General features: G+C 38.1%; 2 protein-coding genes and 1 long non-coding RNA gene across 15 annotated transcripts in view; 1 reads left to right on the forward strand and 2 right to left on the reverse strand.

The window, feature by feature from the left end:
* CCNL1 (cyclin L1) lies at nucleotides 2,707-22,566 on the reverse strand. 4 transcript variants are annotated; one of them, XM_013982162.2, is made up of 11 exons: nucleotides 20,278-20,693; nucleotides 19,911-19,985; nucleotides 19,309-19,418; nucleotides 13,535-13,655; nucleotides 12,408-12,472; nucleotides 10,642-10,741; nucleotides 10,413-10,517; nucleotides 10,180-10,321; nucleotides 9,829-9,940; nucleotides 5,943-6,041; nucleotides 2,707-3,832 (listed from the first exon to the last, which is right to left on the reverse strand). In XM_013982162.2, the coding sequence occupies exons 1-11, from the start codon at nucleotides 20,578-20,580 to the stop codon at nucleotides 3,817-3,819; spliced, it is 1,248 nt and encodes a 415-aa protein (XP_013837616.1). In that variant the 5' UTR covers nucleotides 20,581-20,693; the 3' UTR covers nucleotides 2,707-3,816. The 4 variants fall into 4 exon arrangements, 3 of the variants coding, with proteins under 3 accessions (XP_013837616.1, XP_005670005.1, XP_013837618.1); XM_005669948.3 differs by lacking the exon at nucleotides 2,707-3,832 and adding an exon at nucleotides 4,427-5,295; XR_001300397.2 differs by lacking the exon at nucleotides 2,707-3,832 and adding an exon at nucleotides 4,439-5,295 and having other exon boundaries at nucleotides 10,642-12,174; nucleotides 20,278-22,566.
* Nucleotides 3,755-4,132, forward strand: LOC102162693. Its single transcript, XR_002337736.1, has 2 exons — nucleotides 3,755-3,844; nucleotides 3,989-4,132. It is a non-coding gene; the product is annotated as an uncharacterized LOC102162693 (long non-coding RNA).
* VEPH1 (ventricular zone expressed PH domain containing 1) overlaps nucleotides 4,487-22,744 on the reverse strand; it is a 379,885-nt gene continuing 361,627 nt past the window's right edge. For 5 of the 10 annotated variants that reach the window (XM_021069710.1, XM_021069713.1, XM_021069709.1 and 2 more), the window contains 12 exons: nucleotides 20,278-20,857; nucleotides 19,911-19,985; nucleotides 19,309-19,418; nucleotides 17,387-17,534; nucleotides 13,535-13,655; nucleotides 12,408-12,472; nucleotides 10,642-12,174; nucleotides 10,413-10,517; nucleotides 10,180-10,321; nucleotides 9,829-9,940; nucleotides 5,943-6,041; nucleotides 4,487-5,295 (listed from right to left, as the gene is read on the reverse strand). In XM_021069710.1, the coding sequence (XP_020925369.1) occupies nucleotides 20,585-20,857 (273 nt within the window). In that variant the 3' untranslated portion in view covers nucleotides 4,487-5,295; nucleotides 5,943-6,041; nucleotides 9,829-9,940; ... (7 more) ...; nucleotides 19,911-19,985; nucleotides 20,278-20,584. Of the gene's footprint in view, nucleotides 5,296-5,942; nucleotides 6,042-9,828; nucleotides 9,941-10,179; nucleotides 10,322-10,412; nucleotides 10,518-10,641; nucleotides 12,175-12,407; nucleotides 12,473-13,534; nucleotides 13,656-17,386; nucleotides 17,535-19,308; nucleotides 19,419-19,910; nucleotides 19,986-20,277; nucleotides 20,858-22,744 lie in introns of those variants that run through there. The other 5 variants (XM_021069718.1, XM_021069714.1, XM_021069716.1 and 2 more) reach the window with 5 other exon arrangements.

Below are 22,744 nucleotides of genomic sequence, written 5' to 3' on the forward strand. Positions count from 1 at the left end.
TCGTGGCTCAGTGGAAATGAATCTGACTAGTATCCATGAGGATGCAGGTTCGATCCCTGGCCTTGCTCAGTGAGTTAAAGATCCAGTGTTGCCATGAGCTGTGATATATAGGTCACAGATGTGGCTACGATCTGGTGTAGCTGTGGTATAGGCCAGCAGCTACAACTCAGATTTGACCCCTAGCCTGGGAACCTCCATATGCCACGAGTGTGGCTCTGAAAAAACAAGAAAACAAAAACAAACAAACATGCTCAAACTTGAAAGATGAGGGCTAAAAGTATCACCCAGCAAATTAGTGCATGTGAAATTCATTCATTTCTCACTCTCTATTGCATACTCCTCATACAGGCCAGGGACTGTTGTAGCATGAGGTAAGAAGCATACAATAATGAACAAACCTCATTTCTGCTGCTCTCCTGAAGTTTATATTCTAATAAGTAAGAGAGTCAAATGACAAGATCATTTCAAGTGGTAGACGTTATGAGTAAGTTGGTCCTAGCTAAGAAATAGTACCTGATGGGGGCAGGGGTGTCAATAGGACAGGGTGTGGAAGAAGGCCCTTCTGGAGTGAATTTAGAGAGGGGACCTCAGTGATGAAGACTGTCACATAAGGAGAAACACTCCCAAGCAAGGAGGACAGGAAATGAAAAGACTCAGGAAGAGATGTGTACATTTGAGGAAGAGAGGTTGGTTGATGAAAAAGGCTGGCAAGGATCAGATCATATACAGGTAGTTAGAGGTTTGTGTTTTATGTGAAATGAGAAAACTTTTGAAACTTTATATATATTAGAGCAACATGTGATTAGTGTTTTAAATAGATCGGTAGCTACTGTTTGAAGGATTGTGGCCAAGATGTACAGATAGAAATGCTACTACACATGCTATTGTGATGTTAGTTGATATAGAGGAAAGGAATTTGATGACATGTAAGCAGGCAGGGTAGGAATTTCCTGTCCTTAGAACTGGGTTAGAACTACTGACTAGAGGTGGCAAAAGCTGGAAGGGTCAGGACAGAAAGAGCCTAATGTTGATTTCATGCTTTAATTATGAAAATCCTGTACTGATCCTGATTCAGATCTAATCTCAGGTAGCATTCTGAAACGTGCATTTTGAATTATGTTCATGGGAAATATAGAATTCAAACTTTTCTTAAGTAGTTGGCTGCTTTCTATTATGAATTGTTTGGATTGCAGGGGTAAAAACAGAACCCCCTTATATCTAACACATATACACAATGCTATGAGGTAAGGGCCATTTTGCAGATAAGAGATTGTAACTTGCCAGCTCACCTTAGTAGAGGAATGTTTTGAATGCAGAGCTGACATGGTAGCCCATGTTTCTTTCATTCCAGAAATGAACAGGTCAAAGGGTTACAAAGTCGCAGTTCCCATCGTGGCTCAGTGGTTAATGAATCTGACTAGCATCCATGAGGACACAGGTTCAATCGCAGGCCTCGCTCAGTGGGTTAAGGACCCAGCATTGCCATGAGCTGTGGAGTAGGTCGCAGACACGAATTGGATCTCGCATTGCTGTGGTTGTGGCGTAGGGCAGCGGCTACATCTCCGATTGGACCCCTAGCCTGGGAACCTCCATATGCCGCGGGAGCGTCCCTAAAAAGAAAACAAAACAAAGGGTTACAAAGTCAAACTGTGACTTCTAGCTACAGGAGTGCCTACTCTAGGGAACACGAGGGGATCGAGGCCCCATAGTGAAAGCTGCTCTCCTTCCAGTTTTTCCAGAAGGGGAGGTGATAGTTTTCCTTATCAAACCCCATTCTCTGTCTCTCCATGTAACCCAAGCTCCTAGTGTACCTATTCTTTTAACATGATTTCTTAAAAATCAAGTCTTAATTTTCAATAATTATCTATTATGGTCCATGGTAAGTTAAGAAATGGCTCTTATGACAATGAATAATTGTTACTATTATCTTGTTTTTGGAAAATTTCATGAAAAAAACTTTAAATTCTTAAAGAAGGTTTTTGATGCAAGTTGTGGTCAGTAATAATGAGGTTACTAACTGATGGCATCAGTGGCAACATTTAAAGCTATAAAACAAAATTAAGAACTTCAGTAAAGAAGTAAGTTACTTTTAAGGTCACTGTTTTAAAATGGAAAGGTGATTAAGAATTTTACTGGGTGCTCTTTCTTTAGGGTTTAGATACCGTAACATGAAAGGACTTGTATTGAGAATCAAGATCATTATAGGACAATACCAAACAGCTTGTCTGCAGATTTACAGCTGTAGTGGGAACAAAGAGAGAAAACACAGACACAATTGGGGCACCTAGAGACAAGGCTGTTGAGGTACAGGCAGTAATGTATTAAGGATCAGGGACTTGGTGAGATACCTGGTGAATAAGGCAGCAATCAGTCTAGTACATTTCTGAATAAGAGTCTGGGACCCCAAGACCTCTGAACTTCAAATCAGCAAAAAAAAATTTTAAGTTATCAAACCTGAATCTAATCAAGCCTAGAGCTCGATGGGGAGCAGAAAAAATGTGTTCAGGGATACCATACAGTTAGATCAGCCAACCCAGAATATGAAAAATTCCAAGACAAATGACCCAACTTCTTTACATTTTAAGGGGGGAAAAAAAAAGACAGTCTGCGTCATTAAAAACCAAATATGGACCTTGTTTAAGCAAGCCAATCATAAAAATCTTGTAGACAGTAAGGGCAATCTTAGTACTAAGTTAGGCATTACTATTACTTTTGAGTATAACAAAAGTATTGCAGATATGTTTTATTTATTTATTTATTTATTGTCTTTTCTGGGGCCACTCCCGCAGCATATGGAGGTTCCCAGGGTAGGGGTCTCATCAGAGCTGTAGCCTCTGGCCTACGAGAGCCACAGCAACTCGGGATCCAAGCCACGCCCGCAACCTACACCACAGCTCAAGGCAATGCCAGATCCTTAACCCACTGAGCAAGGCCAGGGATCGAACCTGCAACCTCATGGTTCCTAGTCACTGAGCCACGATGGGAATTTCGCAGATATGTTTTAAAAGTCCTTACCTTTTGGACTGAAATACTTAGGGATGAAATCATTTGTGTGGGATATTTTTCCAAGAATGGGTGGTGGAATGGTCAGTTGGTAGAGATATTATCAAGGTTAGCTGAACTAGAATTGATCACGATTTTGGAGTGGAGATCTGTACTCACTTGACATTCCTGTAATAAAAACCTGAAAATTAAGTTTTTAAATATGGGTTGAGCAGTATGAGGTTGTCTAGCTCTTGACAAGAACCTACAAAACTGATTCTGGTGATTGCACCAGACAGGTGGGATGAAAGGAATAAAAGGTATCATTGCAGAGCAACCTCTCACATACAAACCTCACCTCACATGCAGGTATAACCTGTGTTAAACAGGGCCTTGACATCTGACTTTACCTTTCCTCAATGCTGGTCAGTGCTGAAAAGCAAAGAAACTTCACTACTTAGAGGCAGTTAAAGCTCTTCAGGAATGTTACAGCTCAATAGTATTTATCATAAAAGCACAAGTAGAAAGATCTCTCTTTAACTAATATTTACCCTTTTGCAAGTTGCTCAATCATGCTAGGCCATGTTAGTTTTTATAGTTAGAAATGTAACTGATTTAAGTATCATACCCGATGTTTTCACATCCAAGTGAATCTTGACTCCCTGTGAGGATTTCTACTCATTCCAGCCCCACTGCCCGGCCATTGCTGAACACGTTTGGAGATCTTCTTGGGCGTTTTCTTCAGAAGATGTAACTATTTTTTCTAAATATCCTTAGTGGCAGTAAATCTTCATCTCTTTGTGAGTGTATTTGATATTTTGCAACAGCAACAAATCATTTGGAGCCAAGTCTAGTGGACAAGGTAAGTAATCAAGATGGGTAAAAATTTTAATGGAAAACTGTCTAGCAATGAAATATTTATTACGGCCTTTTAAAATCTCTAAATTGACTTCCAACATACTGGGGCAACAACTCTCAATGTAATTCAAAAAATATTCTTTTTTAGGACTTGTGGCTTTTGCTTCTTTGTGGTCAGATTTTACTTCAACAACCAGCCAGTTCCAGGGAGCCTCATCTTGTTACTGATTTCTCCTTAACCTAGTTAAAAAAATCATCATTGAATATTTAAATTAAAAACTTTAAAGTTCAATATCAGCTGTCATGTTGAAAAAATTGGTTTGCTCCAGTTAGGGAACAGTACTTAAAGTTGACTCAAAATAACCTTATGGTATCATTCATACCCAAATCAGGTTTTTACTTTGTATCATGCTATATTAAAATATTTAACATTACATTGTTGGGTCACTCCCATCTGCTTTTTCCATGTAAACAGAAAAGACAACTTCTATAATAGCTCCCAATGCAAGTAATAATTATAGTGTAATAATCTCAAACTTCATATAATGGAGTAAAGAACAAGTTTGTCAGAAAATCAATACAGCCATTTTACTATTAAAATTCTGTTCTTTAATAATTTATTTAAATAAGTATTTGAAGCAGTTTAGAAAAACAAGATCTGTATTTTATTTCCTTGTAAAAATCTTTACACATGCAGACAAACCAGTGTTAAGAAAGTATTCACCATCATTTAAACAAATAACCACTTAAATAGAACAGTGTCTGCAATTTTATGTGTATAAAAATAAGATACATTTTTACAGAATTCACACTCCAGTTCTTATAGCAATAAACAATACACAACTATAATAATTACAATTGAACCTGACCATGGTTTTTTCAATTAGATACTGCTAGGGCATTTTTAATGTGCAAAAAAAAAGAAAAAAAAATAACAAAAAAACAGTTCTTTTCAAAAGAAAATGTCCTCAGTATTTCTAGAGACCTAAGAGGGTTTTAAGAAATCAAATCCTAATCAATTTGCTTTTAATGTTTCAATTATGAGTCCATACATCACACTGTAGATAGGCAAAATGAGGAGTTGATGCAGGCTCAAAGGAAGAAAGTCAGCGCCTGTGTCTGCCATGTCCTGAGCGACTGCTACCATGGTGCTTGCCTTTATGGGACCTCTCAAAGGAGCGAGATCTTTCACGCCTGTCCCTATGATGTCCCCTTTCATGCCTGTGTTTCTTGGCAGCATCTGAGTGATCCCGAGACTTGCTCTGAGATCGAGAACGAGATTTTTTCCTTTTGTGACCATGTCTATTTGAACTTTTTAAATCATCTCTGGTATGCTTGGCTTTAAGGTGTGGAGAACCATGATTATGATGTCTTCTTGGGCTTTCACTGTGACTGCGGGACCTGCTTCTTGATCTCGAGCTGTATGTTCCAGATCGACTCCGCCTATTATTATAACTTAGATAATAAAAATTTGAGGTTTAGAGTCAGTTTCTACTGGGAACAGATTATTTTGGTGATGCTCACAGCAGGTTCAAAACAAACCTATTGACTGGTATCAAGACAGGCCAGACTAAAGACTTTTATTAAATTTCCCCACCCCTAACCCCCCTCCAGCCTATTAACATGTTAAATTTACTATGCCTATATTCCAAGCAGAAAGGAGTTACTAATTTTTACCAGATCTTAGACAGCTATTTATTGAATTATCTCCCGTATACTCAAAAGAACCACTGAAGAACCACAAGTAGCTAGCAATCTAATTATCAAGCTATGGTGAAGGTTCTTTGGCTATGGTTGACCTGAGTATTGGTTACCAGTAAGTGGATGGTCAGGCAGTACACGTCTCCAAAAAAAAAAAAAACCCAAAAAACAAAAACAAAAACCCCAAAAAACACACTAGTTAAAAACAGATTTGAATGCCATACACCACCACAAACCAAAAAAGCCACATAAGGAACTTATTTCTAAACTCATTTCTCATAATTCATATTAAAAGACTAAATCTAGCCTAATTTTGGAAACAGCCCATGTGCATTTTTTTTTAAAGCCATAACCTTTAGAAACCAAATCAGACTGCTTTCCCCAAGAGAATATTTACTTACTGTCTTCTTGGAGTGTGTGATCTAGAACGTGATCGTGTTCTTGACCTTGATCGACTTGCACTTCGGCTATTTCTACTTCTCTTGCTGTCTTTTCTTACACTTCAAAGACAAGACCCAAACAGTATTTTAGTTACATACTTAGTGTGTGAGACATTAAACACAGATGGGAATCAAGATGGAGAAGCACCTGGAACTCACCTCCTCCCACAAACACACCAAAAACACATCTACAAGTGGAACAATTCTCAAAGAACACCTTATGAACACAGATCTCAAGGACCTCCACAAAAAGCAAGCGGGATAGCACCTGTGCTCCTGTGGAGGTAAAAAAAAGAACAGGTTCCTGTATCCCAGGAAGCCCCTTCATCAGTGGGGAGATGAATTGGGACAAAAAAGGAGTTTTAGAGGCCCAGAGAACATCCAGGTATAGGAAGCAGAGACTTCTAAACAAGATAAACCAACACCAAGACAAAAATGGCAAAAGTCAGGATTTCCCATTGTGGCTCAGTGGTTAATGAACCTGACTAGGATCCATGGGGACACGGGTTCAATCCCTGGCCTCTCTCAGTGGGTTAAGGATCTGGTGTTGCTGTGAGCTGCAGTATAAGTCACAGATGCAGCTCAGATCCCACTGCTGTGGCGTAGGCAAGTAGCTACAGCTCTAATTCTACCCCAGCCTGGGAATTTCCATATGCCACATGTGCAGCTCTAAAAAGCAAAAAAAAAAAAAAAAAAGGCAAAGTAAAAGGTAAAGAGAGGACTCTAAAGGAAGCAAGAAAAAAAAGTCAATTACAGGAGTTCCCGTCGTGGCGCAGTGGTTAACGAATCCGACTAGGAACCATGAGGTTGCGGGTTCGGTCCCTGGCCTTGCTCAGTGGGTCGACGATCCGGCGTTGCCGTGAGCTGTGGTGTAGGTTGCAGACGCGGCTCGGATCCCGCCTTGCTGTGGCTCTGGCGTAGGCCGGTGGCTACAGCTCCGATTCAACCCCTAGCCTGGGAACCTCCATATGCCGCGGGAGCGGCCCAAGAAATAGCAACAACAACAACAACAATAACAACAACAACAAAAGACAAAAAAAAAAAAAAAAAAAAAAGTCAATTACAAGGGAGCCGCCACAAAGCTATCACCTGATTTCTCTACAGAAACATTACAGGTCAGAAGGGACTGGCAAAATATAAGTCCTGAAAGAAAAATCTGCAATCTACAATACCTAGCAAGATTATGATTTAGAATAGGAGAGAGAAAGAATTTCTTGGACAAGGAAAACCTAAAAGAATACATCAACACTAAACATATCCTAAAGGAAGTACTAAAAGGTCCTTTAAGAATTTATAGCAAAGATAAAAATCACAGCTGGAAAGTAAATCACTTAAATAGTACACAGATTAAAAAGAAAATCAAAAAACTTCTGTGAAAATAACCACATCAACAGCAAAAAGAATGAAGACATAAAAGAGAACATAAGCGTAATATAAAAGAAAATCATTGAACCACAAAAGGGAAAAATATAAAATCAAAATCAATGGGAAAACAAGGTTTAAAATGGCAATAAACAGATTATCAGTAATTACCTTAAATTTCAATGGACTAAATGTTCCAAACAAAAAGAAACACCCTAGCAGACTGGATTAAAAAAAACCAAAAGTCTACAATATGTTGCCTACAAGAGACCCACTTTAGGGCAAAAGACACACAGACAAAGTGAGGGGATGGAAAAAGGTATTTGATACAAAGGGAAATAGCAAGAAAATGGGGCTTTCAATACTCAGACAAAACAGACTTTAAAACAAAAACTATAAAGGACACTATAATGATGAAAGGATCAAATATACAAGGAGAGAATACTGGATGGGAACATATATGCACCCAATATATGAGCATCCAAATATATAGTAAATACTAACAGACATAAAGGGAGAAATTGATGGGAATACAGTAAGAGGACACTTTAATATCCCATTCACAACAATGGATAGATCTTGGAGACAGAAAATAAAGCAAAAGAGATCCTATATAATAGAATAAAACAGATTTAATTGATATTTTCAGGCCATTACATCCCCCCCCAAAAAAGAATACATAGTCTTTACAAGTGCACACGGAACATTCTCTAGAATTCACCACATACTAAGGCACAAACGAAGCCTGAACAAATTTAAGTGTATAGAGATTACTTCCAGCATCGTTTCTGACCACAACAGCATGAAAACAGAAATCAACCAAAAAAAAAAGAGAAAAAAAATGCATGGGGACTGAAAAAACATGCTACTTAAATCCAAAAGATCAATGAAATCACAGAATTTTAAAATATCTTGAGGAAATTGACAATGAAAGCACAACCATACGAAATCTACAGGATGCAGCAAAAGCAGTTCATAGCAACATAGGCACAGAAACAAAAATCTCAGACAACCTAACCTACCTCCTAAAAGAATTAGGAAAAGAATAAAAAACAACACCTAGAGTCAGGAGAAGGAAGAAGATAACTAGGAGCAGTGAGGAAGATTCCCTGGTGGCATAGCAGGTTAAATATCTGCTGTTGCCATTGCAGTGGTCCCGTGTTGCTAGTGTATCATGGGTTCAATCCCTGGCCCAGTAACTTGCACATGCCCTGGGCCATGTCCCCTACATCCCCCAAAGGTCATAAATAGATTCTAAGAAAAATTTAAAAATTCGACAAAATCAAGAGCTGATCCTTTGAAACAAAACTTACAAGCCTCCTGCAGGCTCACCAAAAGAAAATACCCAAATAAGAAATGAAAGAGAAAGTACAACTGATACTACAGAAATAAAAAATAAATAAGCAAATTATATAAACAATTACATCGCAACAAATTTCAAGAACCTAGAAGAAATGGACCACTTTCTAGGAACATACAGCCCACCAAAACTGAATCAAGAAAAAGCACATAAATGTATCACTTGAGGTGAAATATAATCTATGACTGAGAAACTCCTTATGTGTTCCCTCATGGCTCAGCAGGTTAAGGATCTGGTACTGTCACTGCTATGGCTCTGGTTACAGCTGTGGTATGGATTTGATCCCTGGCCCAGAAACTTCAGCAAGCCACAGGAACAGCCTAACAAAATAAAAAACCTCTCCCTACACACACAAGTTCAGGGCCAGATAGGTGAATTCTATCAAACAAACAAGGAAGAATTTATACCAACACTTCTCAAAGGCTTCCAAAAGACTGACGAAGACGCCTTTGTCACCCTGATATCAAAACCAAAGACATTATCAAAAAAGAAAATTTCAAATCCCAAGTTGCTATGGCTGTAGCGTAGGCTGGCAGCTACAGCTCCAATTCAACCCCTAGCCTGGGAACCTCCATGTGCCGCAGATGCAGCCCTAAAAGACAATAAGTAAGTAAATTAATAAAAATTGTAGGACAGAATCTTTGATTAATATAGGTGTAAGAATTTTCAACAAAATATTAACAAACCAGATCTAAGCAACAGATGAAAAAGATCATATACCATGACCAAGCTCTGTTCATCCCAGGGTCATAATGATGGTCCAGCATAGGCAAATCAATGCGATAAGCCGTAACAACAACAACAAAAAGATGGAAACCACATAATCATCTCAATAGATGCAGAAAAAGCATTTGGTAAAATCAGACATCAGTTAATGATAAAAACTCTTACCAGTGGGTAAAAAGGGAACATATCTCAACATAATAAAAGCTATTTATGATAAACCCACAGGAAATGGTGAGAAGCTGAAAGCTCTACTTGCTAAAATACCTGGAAGAAGACAAGGATGCCCATTCCTTAGAACTTTGCTCCACTGAAAGTCCTACCCTCAGAAATCAGACAAAAAGAAAAATTATCAAACATGTAAGATTCCTCAGGCCAGTTTTTTAACTCAAGTATACTTACCCATTATAAGGGCTTTTGGAAGCCTGTTGTCTATCCTCAGGTTCTTTTTTTACTGTCTTCACATTAACGGAGATCGGAGACTTCTCTTCAGTTTTTACTTCTCTGGGTGATGCTTTTCAAAAAAAAAAACATAGTAAGACATGTTAATTACTGGATTTTACAGAGCTGACAAATTTGTTTCTAAATGTAACTCTAAGTACCATGCTTTCAAGTATCAGTCCTTAGTTGACTCTCAAGAGAAAACAGTAACAACTTTCTTAATATTGTTTCTCTGCAACTGTTAAATATTAAAGCTTTCTATAACCACACACTTTCAGTGCCCAAATCATTTCAATCCTGAATTAATCTTACATGGTTTAGAGGCTGGAGAAAATCCACCGAGAGTTGAAAGGGCTGGAGTTCCATCAGGATTCAATCCCTTTGCTTTTAATTTGGCTTCTTGTAAGGCTACTTTTCTTTTCTCTACTTCTTTCTCCAGCAATTCATAATTTGGCTGTTGGAGGAAAGTGAAGTTAGTACTTCTCTTAGTTTAGATTTTTAGTACTGACAAAATATTAAACATGAACACAAGTAAACAGAATTACCTTTTTTCTGGTGTAAAGCCTAAGTGTTTCTATGCAGATTTCCTGGATCTCCTCTTCTGTTGTACCAAAGAGAAGAAACCAATGGGGACGAGTTGGCAATGGAATCTAAGCATAAAAATATAGAACAGTTTAGATGAAATATTCAGTTTTTATTAGAACTGAAAATTCTTGTGACTTATTCTAAAGGACTATAGGATATACATAAACCAGGCTATGTATGTATACCTACCTGAAGAGCTCTAGCTGCAAGGTAGATGCACGCACACGCTATAGTCTCTGGTTGAAATCGAACAAATACATTGGTTCGAAGACTGTCATTCATATAATTCCTGAAAAATATTTCAACCATAAGCTTTGTATGTAAACAAACCAGTTCTGAAGCTTACATAAAATTGGAGACTCAATCTACTTTATTCTTTTTTCTTCTCATAAGTACTTCACATTCTAACATATAACAATTCTTAACTCAAAAATGAGTAAGAGGTAAGAATTTAACAGCAGAACCATCCTTTACCTTTCCATATAACCAAAGTCCTTTAAAATAACTCATTATTCCAAATAAAATGTACATAAAGTTTCTTTAAAAACATGTCTATAAAAAGCAATGCTCTGAATGACTCGTTTCAGAAATGATAAACCACTCCAACAATACTTCAAGCCATTAATTACTGACCGTCTCTCCTTTATCCACAGTGAAAAGCAATTTCAATCAAGTTTCAAAAACTCAATACTGTGAGGGATAAAAAAGGGCACTCATGAAATTAAGAATACTAAACCTAGGTTGAGAAATGAAGAGCAACAGATATATACAACAGCCTTGCTTACATACCTTTTTGTGACTAAGTATAAATAAAAGCAGTAACTATTTCAGTTAATAAATTACTGGACTTTCATATTAGTGAACCCTCCCCACAATATTTCTGAAGTATTGAATAAATTTTACAAATTGTTTAAAAGGTTAAACTAAAATTAAAGACTATTTCTTAAAAGTCCTTACCCATGAAAACTGCTAAAAAATCTGTCTTATAAAACATGTATTAAAAAGTCATGCATTTTATAAAAGTAATGAGACTTTTCTAACATTACTAATATTTATTGAGCCCCAAAAAAAGCATGACAGAATATAAGCATTACATCACTTAAAGTACTGCACATCATCAACAGTCTTAAGATACTAGTTGCGGTTGAACCACAAACTCCTTATTTTACTTTTAAATACGTCAGAACTCCCAAATCACACATCTGTATCTCAAAAGACTAAGTTCTAAAGTGCTTGTGTTAATATTAACATCTCTTAAAAGTGAAGTACTTCTTAATGCTACTATTATTGTCTCCAATAGCCAAGCAGCTATAAATTCAAGTATGGGAATGGTGCCCATTTTAAGCTGCTGTTTCCTTTGGTAGAATTCATGCTATACATACACTAAAAACAAATCTAGTCAAATTCCTAACAAAAATCATTTAATGCATAATGGCTGGATAACACATCTATCAAAAATGAACTATTCATTTTGATAGTTACAGGTATACATTAAATACACAGGCATGTTGAATAGTTACTTCTAGAAGCAAATATACAAATCCTTTTGACACCCCGACAGAACTAGAAGATGCTGCCAGATGGATATGGACCACTTCAGTGAATCTCGGATGAGAGCTTGCACTGGATTGGCTGGAGAGCAGGGCAGCCAATCAGGCCATCCTGAGGTCATGGGCTGAAGTGCAGAGGGCAGAGTTCTATGACTTACCATCATGGACTACCCTTTAATTAAAGAGTAGAAAAAAGAACAAAGTTAAATTGAGTTCTCCATTAAAAGTAATTAGTCAAGCCAAGAAAACAGGAAGCAGAAATAAGCATTTTTACCTTTTGAATAAAAAACAAAAAAAACAAAAACCACCAAACTCATCTCATTATTTTGGAAAGGGAAAATGAAACTTACTTTATTTCTGCTTCTGTTTTCCTGGCTAGGAAAGAAATGTAAAAAAGCAACTTACCAGGCAGTCTGAACCAGGGTTTGATTACGTTCACATTCTAAGACTTGTAAATACATAACAATGATCTGAAGGACAAGGGAAAAAAAACACAATTTAGCACACTGGTGTTTCTTTTAATTAAGAGTATAGAATCCAATGAACATAAGTAACTGAAAATGTTAGGTCGAAGTTTTAATTCTTCCATAAACTACACAAATAATACAAACCAACCTAAAATCTAAAATGTACCTGAGAATCAACGTAGGTTATCATGCTACAGCATTTCATAGAGACTTATGTTCCAAAATTGTGCAGAAAACATGGAAGTTAATCAAATCAATTGAAAACAGTATTACTCTTCATGAATATGTTACTATGTGACAGACAGGAACTGTTAGATGATTTCATTTAATTTCCCAAGGTACGAAAGCTCTGGACACTATTATGTTTTTAAAGCTACAATGGATATGATAGATACCTATTAGGTACAACTCAGAGTGGATATTAAGTAATCAAATACTAAAATTTCTACAGTGAAGCTTACCACACTAAGGTGTGAAAAAAAAGCTCACATAGATGAGTTTATCTCACTCAGTTCAGATCTTTCTGCACCTGTATTATCATTACTCCCATTTTACAACTTCATAGATGTGGAATCTGAGGAACAGATGTATCTGCTAATGATAGAAACTAGTTTCTATGTGCAGATGGTCCTGCCCTCAGAGCACCTGTCCATTGTGCTATGCCTTATGTTGAGCATATTAAGTTAAGAGGCACTGGAGAACCTGCGAACATTCAGTAATGCAAGTGAGCAGCCACCACTCTGAGCATTTCACTATGCAACAGGGCAGCATGCTGCCAGGTACTTCCACAGATACAGGCATCGTTCATTTCCTGCCTAATATTTAAAAATCTCCATCTTCTAGGTGAGGAAACTACATGACCTCAGAAACAAAAAGAATTTAATCTATATCCACACAATACAGTAAAAATCTGAACATGTCTTTTTGACTCCCATTTTACTGATAAATCTCAATATCCAAAAAGCTGCTTTTAAAACCATGCATTAACTCTCAAATATAAATTCACATAAAATTTTAAGAAATACCCTAATACTTACAAATGTATTTCTGTATTCTACAACTCACCTTATGGGGATGCTTGACATGAACACAAAATCCCAACTCCTTTAACACTCTCCTCTCTGCTTTGATAACTTGATTTTTGGTGTTAATGTAGTTCTGATCAAGGATCAGGGGGCTTGGAGTCCTACAGTTTGTAAGAAATAAAATCAAAACTGTTTTGCACATCCAAAAAATTTTATTTGTGGCATCTCCATTTTCCCTTCCAACCAACTATTGGCAACAGAAACCAGCTTTTTAAACTCCTGCAAACAAGTTAAAAGCATTAATCTTGTGCTGTCCAAGTTATGCTAATTAAATATACACCTTCTGGACTAAGTTCCTATAGAAACTAACTCAGCTCTAATGATCTTAAAGATTTATCCTTGTTGGTATTTACCACCTAGATATTTTGGGTAAATATATATGTGTATACATATATATATATATATATGTGGTAAATAGCTTGATTTTCACAAACCTCTTCAGTCTCCAAAGGCTCCAATGACAACACATCTTGAAAATATTTATTATAAAGACACTTACAATTATAGTGATTATACTCATTTTATATACAGTATCAACTCTTGGCTGGTTTATGGCCAAAATTAAAATCGGGGAAAAAAGGGTAGGTAGCTCATCCAAATTCCCCTGAATGGGTTTAAACATATTGATCTAAGACACTATCTCTGTTAAAATAATAATCTGGAAACTAAAGATTCAGCTCAATTACCAAAGAAATGTTTTAAAAATCAGATTCAAAATTCAAAGTGATCAGTAAAAACCAGACTAAAACTCTGTCAGAGTTGTAGTCAGTAGGCAGTATTCCTAGCATATAATGCAGAGGGAGGGGAAACCCAACCATAACGAGTGGACTAGAAGAGCACTCAATGTCTCCTTCCCAGACTAAATTTTGACAGCTTCAAAAGTTATGATGCAGAAGGTTATCTATATACATTGGTGCTTCAATGCTTTGAATATAACATTTTCAATTAAAAGACTATCTAACTCTTAAAATTCAAAACTGGTTTCTCAATGAGTAATTCATCAGGACTCGGATTTTCACCTTTTAAAAGCCTTCAAAATGTCCCAACATCCTCTGTTTGATAGTCTTAAATCTAAAAAAAATTAGTTTTTAATAGGATGCTGATTGTATGGTATGCATATGGGTAGAACACTTACATATATCCCCCATACTCAATTCATTTTCAGCCAGAAAATTCAAGAGTTTTGCTCTGGGCAGACTACAACATCTACTTTTAAAAGATCATTATTCTGAATATTGCTCCAACTTAAAACTCACTTTACCATGCACACCAAATCCAGAAAAAATGTAAGCTTAAATATTCACCAAAAACCTACATATCCAGTTGACGGTTAGTAAAGAATCTAAAATAGGCCACATTACTCTATGGTGATCTGCTACCAAAGTAAAAATCAGCTATCATATTTATTTTCCTTTCTTTCTCCCATTTAAAATTATAAAAACCAGAAGGCTTGCTAGACTATCTCAAATTATTTAGTCTACACATGATTTTTATCAAGTTGGATATAAGACAAAGGTTGGCAAAGCTGACAAGATGGAAATAGCTTACTAACAATTCTGAAAATGGCCTTCGCTCAGTTCTTACAGCTATGAAAGGTGTTAAAAAAATGAGGCCACTAATTGAGGAGAGAACTAATTTCTAACACAAAAATATATATTTTATCAGGACAAATAGGCTAAAAGTTCATTATTCTTTAAAAAAAACTGAAATGAGAGCTATTAATGTATGTATTAAAACATATTCTGGAGATCTTAAGGTTTATGATCTTTCAGTTATTATAACTGGAAAGAAGTCAAATTTACTTCAGCCTTTTTTGGGAGAGCTATGCCCAGGGCATGTTAAAATTCCCAGACCAGGGATCAAACCCACACCACAGCAGCAACCAGGAATGCTGCAACAGAACTCCTACTTCAAACTCTTTTTAACTGATGAACCAGTTATCGGATGGCCCTTTCATTGGGAATTCACTAGGAGATAGAATGCCTCTGTTTTAACTGTACTCCACCTAAACTCAAACCCCTTCAACCTCAGAAAGTAAACTGCAGGATTAGAATACTTAATTATAAATACAGTTTTGTTTGTCTCATTTTCCCCCACTCACATTGAACAAATTCATTATACTTGCTAACTAAACTTGCTTTAAGAGCTGATTTCAAATTCCCTTAAAATTCATTTTCTAGCAATCAACCAACTAAATATGTTTGAATTACGTCTATTATCTGTTAATCATTAATTCTGCTTAAGCAAAAAATTATTTTCCATCTATTCTGCCGCAATCTTACTTTACCATTTCCATGTGTCAAAATCCCAACATGAAAATCGATTAAGAAAACTAAACCCATTATTTACTGTAACTCAACTACATATTCAACTTATTGTTTAGGCTTTCTATTACCTGCAGTTTTCAAAAGTAACTCTGTAGATATACAATTTGATACCTTCATTTTGTTCATTACTGGTTTTACCTCACAAATGAAAGGCTCAGTGAACATATAATTTACATCACCTTGCAAAAGTTATTTTGTATCTGAAATAGAAAATGTGTCTCCACATTAACAGCAGTAAGAAAAGGTTCAAACTGCCTAAGCTAGTGACTTCTTTATATTGACAAAGTATCACCAATTAGTATCTTCCTGGCAACAAGTACATCACATTAGATTAAGGCTTGCCAGAATTTCTTCTCCCACTAGGTAAACTTCCCTAGTGTTTAATAAGTTTGAAGAAGTGATACTTTTTAATCTTTTCTAAAGAAACCTTTATCTGTCCAGAAAAAAAAAAATTTCATTATAAAAAACACCCAAACCTAAACTCTACCTCCTCTAACTTTTAAGTTTGTCAGATTTTTCAGATTAATTTCTACGAAAAGAATAATTTTCTAAATTTTAGTCTTAATATAAAATGTAAAATTTTGGGGTTTGGTTATTTGAAGTTTATTATCTGGTCTCTCAGCATAGCTATTTTTCCTTTAGCATGATCTACCTGAAATACAACCACAATCACAAATTTAGGATGAGAAGACTCATACACAGTTTGTCTCACTCACATGGTACAAGGGACAGAGAAAACCTGCAACAAGTTTCTTAAGAAACTATACTAAAAGGAGATCAGTAATTTACAAAAAAGGCTGACTGCTGCTTTAACATACAGAAATTTGTAATCCCTACTTGAAAGGAACATTCATTCACTTAAAACACTTATAACTCTTATCTATAATCTACACGCATGTTATAAAACACACCGTATTCACCAATAAGTGGGTCACACCACTCTGAATGTCTTCCTTTAGATAAATCTTGCAGTTTGAAGTTAAGCACCTTGAAACTACAGAAAACCCTTTCTTTGCTGTGAATATGCTGTATCTCAAAAGCAAATTATAGCTGGAAACACTGAAACAAAAAAACAATCTTTCTTTTAAACTCAGCCATTTATTCTGAGCTTAAAAACCATTATCAGACTACAAAAAATTGAAAGAGAAAAATAAATCATATAATGTAGCACAGGGCCTGGGCATTCATTATTTCAAAAGCTACTCTGGTGATTCTAATGTGTAGCCAGGACCGAAAAACTCTGACCTAAAGGCTACAAAAATGATCCTGTTATTACTAAGGTCACACTACAATGTACAGCTGTTCATAAACTAAATTAAAATTATAGCACCATTAAAATAAACTGATAAACTTTACCTAAAATGTGATATTGATAGTACTTTCTAACGACATTAATCTACGCAAAAAATTACTAAGCTATATATAGTTCTGATAACTTGGACAGCAAAGACAAACGCTTATAACAAGAAACAGGAGTTTTTCTAAATGGTTCACCAGTGGCCAACCTGTTAGTCCCCGATTCCAGTGACCTATTCTCAGAGCACTGGCTTCTCCTTGGGGATTTTCGATACTTCACTCACTGTTGCCATGACGACAGCTTCATCGCTATGTACCACTCCACATCACCCAGGCTTTGGTAAATGTAGCTGGTCGCTGTATAGTCGGTTGCAAGGGAAAAAAGAGTTGAAGTTAATAACATATACAAGCTACCTGTCTGAGTAAACTTGTAATATGCATAGAAACACTTTTACATCCTGCTTTAAAAAAGGCTTCCATGCAAATAACTCCTTTTAAATGTCATGCTATAACCTGATTGCTAAGACTGAGACAAAAAACAATTTGTCTGTATTACTGACCCCCCAAAAGCAAAAAAAACCCATACTGTTACATCAGACACACAACAGTCAAATCAGGTGAGATGTTTTAAATTCCAAAGATTTTATAGTTAAGAAGACCTACTCTGACCTCAAGGATGAATACTCAAAAGAAAAATTTCAAAGTAGATAATCATAAATGATACTAGTTAGCTGAATGGTTCAAAGAACACTAACAGAAAACTATTTCCTGTAAATGAACACGGAATCCTTTGACTAAGATAAAGAACCTTTTTATTAGTGTCTTTTTGTTTTTAACACCCTGAAGAATTAGCTAGATCAAAATATAAATCTTAGCTCAGACCATACTAGACACCAATTTGAAAACCTTGCAGTTTTCAGGGACTGATTCCTCACCAAGAAGCTAAAAGGTATTTTTAAGTGAAATAAAATACTAGTCTACCCCGGATATGGTTACCACGAATGAGAAAAGATGGTGAAACAAAGAATGTAAGACAAACGAAAAATGCTGTGAAGATTATTAGGGCAGCAATGTTTCAGACTCTAAATAGGCTAATCATTTTAAGGTTACTACTTGTTTGTCTCTGAATAGTTCCATGCTGCAAACCTACACTCAGCAAATAAGGACCAATGACACAGGATATTAATTTGGTACTAACCAACACGAAACCCAAAACAACTTAAAATCCTTTTACAACTAACTTCCTTTCAAGCTCAAAACAAGTTTACCCAGTAACACAATTCCTTAAGAAGTGAGCATAATAACTAATCTATATAATCAAGTATACCCTTCCACAACATGTTCTATATAAGTCATCTATAAGTGCAGAAAACACTACAACTTTTTCATACTGCCTCACAAGAATTCATAAGTCCACATAAAGTGTTAGCAGATACCCACAAAACCTAGACAACACTACTTTGGTCTCTAATTTCTTACAAGGTTAGACAAATGGGCTTTATCTAAATGCAACTCAACCAGTTATTTTTCTAAACAACTAAGACTGTATCTGACCAAAACAAAATACCTATTTAATCTCTGATTCCAAACTCCAAACTTTGTATTTATCATCATGCAGTCCTTTCAGATCTGGTATTACAGGATATATCATAGTTCAATATTGAGAGGTATTGCAACAAAAGCCAACCTCAACTGATAAAATTATCTGGGACTTCAAGTGGAAAAAGCAATCTACACAAACCTTTGCCACAACATTAACCTGAACTGCCATGTTCACAAACTCCCAGTCTTCAGTCTTCCACAGAGGATAGGGGAAAAATAACTTACAGAATACACTCACACTTGAGCCAAACGTACTCCCTTTCTTGTTTAATCTTAAACCACAGGACTGGCTTCACAGCACTGTTAGGATTGTCCATAAACGCAACTGCCTCTACAAACTTTAGATAACTGGTTAATTTTGGTGTTTCAAATAAATTTAAGTATCGAGGTCTTCCTACATGAATTTTAACGCCTAAATTAAAGTCAGGTTTCCTCTGCATCAATTTTAACTTGAGAAGAAAGAATGTTTTGATCTGATGATTGGAACAGTAGTATCATGAGATGCTGTGTTCAATAATGCCAATCTTACCTTTTTCCTCTTAACTGGCGTAGGTGGTGAAATACATTAATCACATCTCTTATTCTTCTAGGCGCTTCTTCGATTTTTGATGCAAGATTTATACAAGCCATAGCAACAATCTGAAAGAATCACCCAATAAAAAATTGTTAGATTACAGAACTATAAAGTTAGAAAAAAAGTGCCACTCTCAAAATCTAAGTAACTTATTCTGATGAAGAAACTTCTGGACAAAACTGGTACACCCTTTGATGAAGTAAAACCACAACTGACATTTCTAGGCCGTAGGCTTACCAACTATGTTAATATGATGGTTTCTTTTCACTGCTTAATGTCTCTTAATTCTGAATCCAGAACCAAAGTCAATCTCAAAGGAATATTGCATTTGGTTGAAAATTCTAATCCTTCATAGTGTAGGGCACCAGGGCTCAAGATCCATCTTTTACTTCTACAACACATTTCAAAAGTCCCCACTTCCCAGTGAGGGAAAGCTAGGTACAAAGGCCTAAACTAACCACTCCCTTTCTGGAAAAGCTGGCTGATGACCCTACCCCCTCCCTCCTTCCCATTTCCGGATGAAGAAATCCCCTTTCACCCGCCCCCGCTCCGCTTACCTCGAAACTGTGTTTGACGAAAGATTTGGAGTAGAAAAAACGATGAAACAACACCTGCCCCGTTGCCATCGCCACCTGCAGACAAGAAAGGAGAACGGAAGCGCAGGGGTCAGACGGGCCCGCACCAGCCGGCGCCGCCGCCATTTTGTGCCGCCACTCGCTCCCCCTCCCCCTCCCTGCCGCGAACAGTTCCGGGCCCGGTCCTTCCGTCGCCCAACGCCCTCCCGCCCGCTGTACTCCCGGGCTCGGACAGGAGCGTCCCAAGGGGACATCCCCACCCTGCCGGGGCCCGGTGGTGCCGGAACTCAGCGGCGGGAACGCCGCGGAGAAAAGGCGCGCCCGGTCGGCCCGGGGCCGCAGCACTGACCTGCGGCAGCCGGAGGAGAATGCCGGCGGCCTGGATGAGCTCGCAGCCCAGAATGCGTAAGTCCGTCTCGCTGGGCAGATCGAGCCCGTCCTGCATGGACGGGGTGGGAGAGAGCCGTTCCTCCGGAATCAGCGAGTGGTCGATAGTGAGCGAAACTTCCGAATAGAGGCGGTCGCCGATCAGGATTCCTCCCGTCGTGGTCGTCGTCGTAGTCGTCGTTCCGGAGCTGGAGCCGCCCGCGCTCGGGACGGCCGACGAAGCGGCGGCGGCAGCAGTCGCGGTCGGGTGAGGCCCGGACGCCATAGTCTCAGCGAGCTGCACGCACACCCAACGCAGCCGGAACCGGAGTGAGACTAACCAGCGTTCTCGGCGCGACGGATATTCCCGTGACCGCCGGGTTCTGAGACGCTTCACGCAGCGTGCGCCTCCGCCCTGACGTCACCACGCCCATCCAGTGCGCGCCAACTAGTCCCTTCAGGCCAGGTGTCCTCCCGCGGCTCCTCTGTCCGCCCAGAGTGGCCCCCACCGGGAGGGAGTCTAGGGTGACTTCTCCGCTGAGACCCCAGAGTGGTCGAGGGAACTGTCAATTTGGATAAACCAGGTCTAAACCGCCTGTTTGTAGTATTTTAACCACAAGAATAATAAGGGGGCTTTACGAGATAGCCAAGTTAGAGTTCTCAAGGTTTACTACTATAATAACCCTGGCGCTAATTTGATAATTTGTCTAGAACGTGGATCTCTTTGCTCCCGTCTCTACCTCATCTAACTTTTCGCGTTTGGATGACTCGGGTTCAGCGAGTAGAAAGGGAAGCATCAGGACGAACGACCTTCGCCGGCATTGGCTGGTGGAAATGGTTACTCTGATGTCCTGTATGGACGAACTTGTAATTTAAAGTGACCCACAAGGAATCTGGAAAGGGCTGCTTTACAGTATTTTTGGGAAACAGGCTTGTGAACTACATCGGTTCAAAAAAAAAAAAAAAAAAAAAGCTGTCAGATGAGCATGTGGTTCCCAGAGGTATCTAAGTATGGCGAGGGATTCGTATTGACTGGGAGAGAGACTGCTTTAGCAGCTTCGCTTGCGAAACTCGGGCCTGAGCTAGTGACAAGCCACAGCTTTCACTAATCTGGAAAATCCCTAATTTCCAAAAATAGTTTTAGGTCGAGACTTTACAGAGGTAATTTGATTATGCCCGGCAGTCTATGTATTCATGGAGGTTACTGCAATTAGGTAGTATGGGAGAAATCAATCTCTTTATATGTATTTTTCCCTCTCTGATATTAGCAATTCTCCAAATTTCCTCAAATTTGAAATAAAAACAATGATACTGATCCAAACTACCACAGGCTAGAGTGGGAGGAAAAAAGAGTAGATCTTGTTTAAAAAAAAAAAAAAGATTCTGTAAACTGAATCATTTTGCTGTACAGAAAAAATTAACACAAGGTAAATTCAGTTAAAAGAGAGTAGATCTTTGTTTACTCCTTCTGTGTCTAGACCTTGGAGACATTGTCCAGGAATGAGAAGCCCCATCATCTTTCTATCACATAGTTCAATTTTAAGGTTTAATTATGAGAAATGAATTAAAACTTGGATCCATAGAGCAAAAGGAATTTGAGTACACTGCAATATTTGTTAGTGATGTCTCTAAAGCAAAACATATTCAAAAACTCATTTTAAAAAAAGAATTCAATCCACCTTACTTTGTAAAGATTTACATCAGTATTTCTGAACCCTAGCTGCACATAAGTATCTTCAGAGGAGTTTAGGGCTGCACCCGAGGTATATGTAAGTTCCCAGGCTAGAGACGGAATTGGATCTACACCATAGCCACAGCAATGCCAGGTCTGAGCCGCATGTGCAGCCTATCCCACAGCTCACAGCAACACCAGATCCCTGACCCACTAATTGAAGCCAGGGATCAAACCCGCATCCTCATGGATACTAGTCGGATTCCCTTCTTTTGAGCCATGATGGGAACCCCCAGAGAAGTTTTTAAAACATACTGATTATGCTTGAGCCTGAATTGTAGGGGTTGATGTAATGGATCTGGGGTTGACCCAGCCAGTGGTTATTGGAATGTTCAGCCAGGATTGAGAAACAGAGCTCCAAGAGAGTGTAATTCTGGTGCTAGCTGAAATACTTGACCTCGTTGCACGTTACCTTCACCTGTCTGACTAAGCTGCTTCCAGGGAAGTTTCCCTCTCCAATATTCAGGAGGGATTATAACAGGAGTTCCCATAGTGGCATAGTGGAAACAAATCTGACTAGGAACCATGAGGTTGCAGGTTTGATCCCTGCCCTCGCTCAGTGGGTTAAGGATCTGGCATTGTCGTGAGCTGTGGTGTAGTTCGCACATGCAGCTTGGATCTGGGGTTGCTGTGGCTGTGGTGTAGGCTGGTGGCTACAGCTCCCAATTCAACCCCTAGCCTGGGAACCTCCATATGTGGCCCCAAAAAGACTAAAATA

The sequence above is a fragment of the Sus scrofa genome, chromosome 13 (genome assembly GCF_000003025.6).
Source record: "Sus scrofa isolate TJ Tabasco breed Duroc chromosome 13, Sscrofa11.1, whole genome shotgun sequence".
In the NCBI taxonomy this organism is placed as follows: Eukaryota; Metazoa; Chordata; class Mammalia; order Artiodactyla; family Suidae; genus Sus; species Sus scrofa.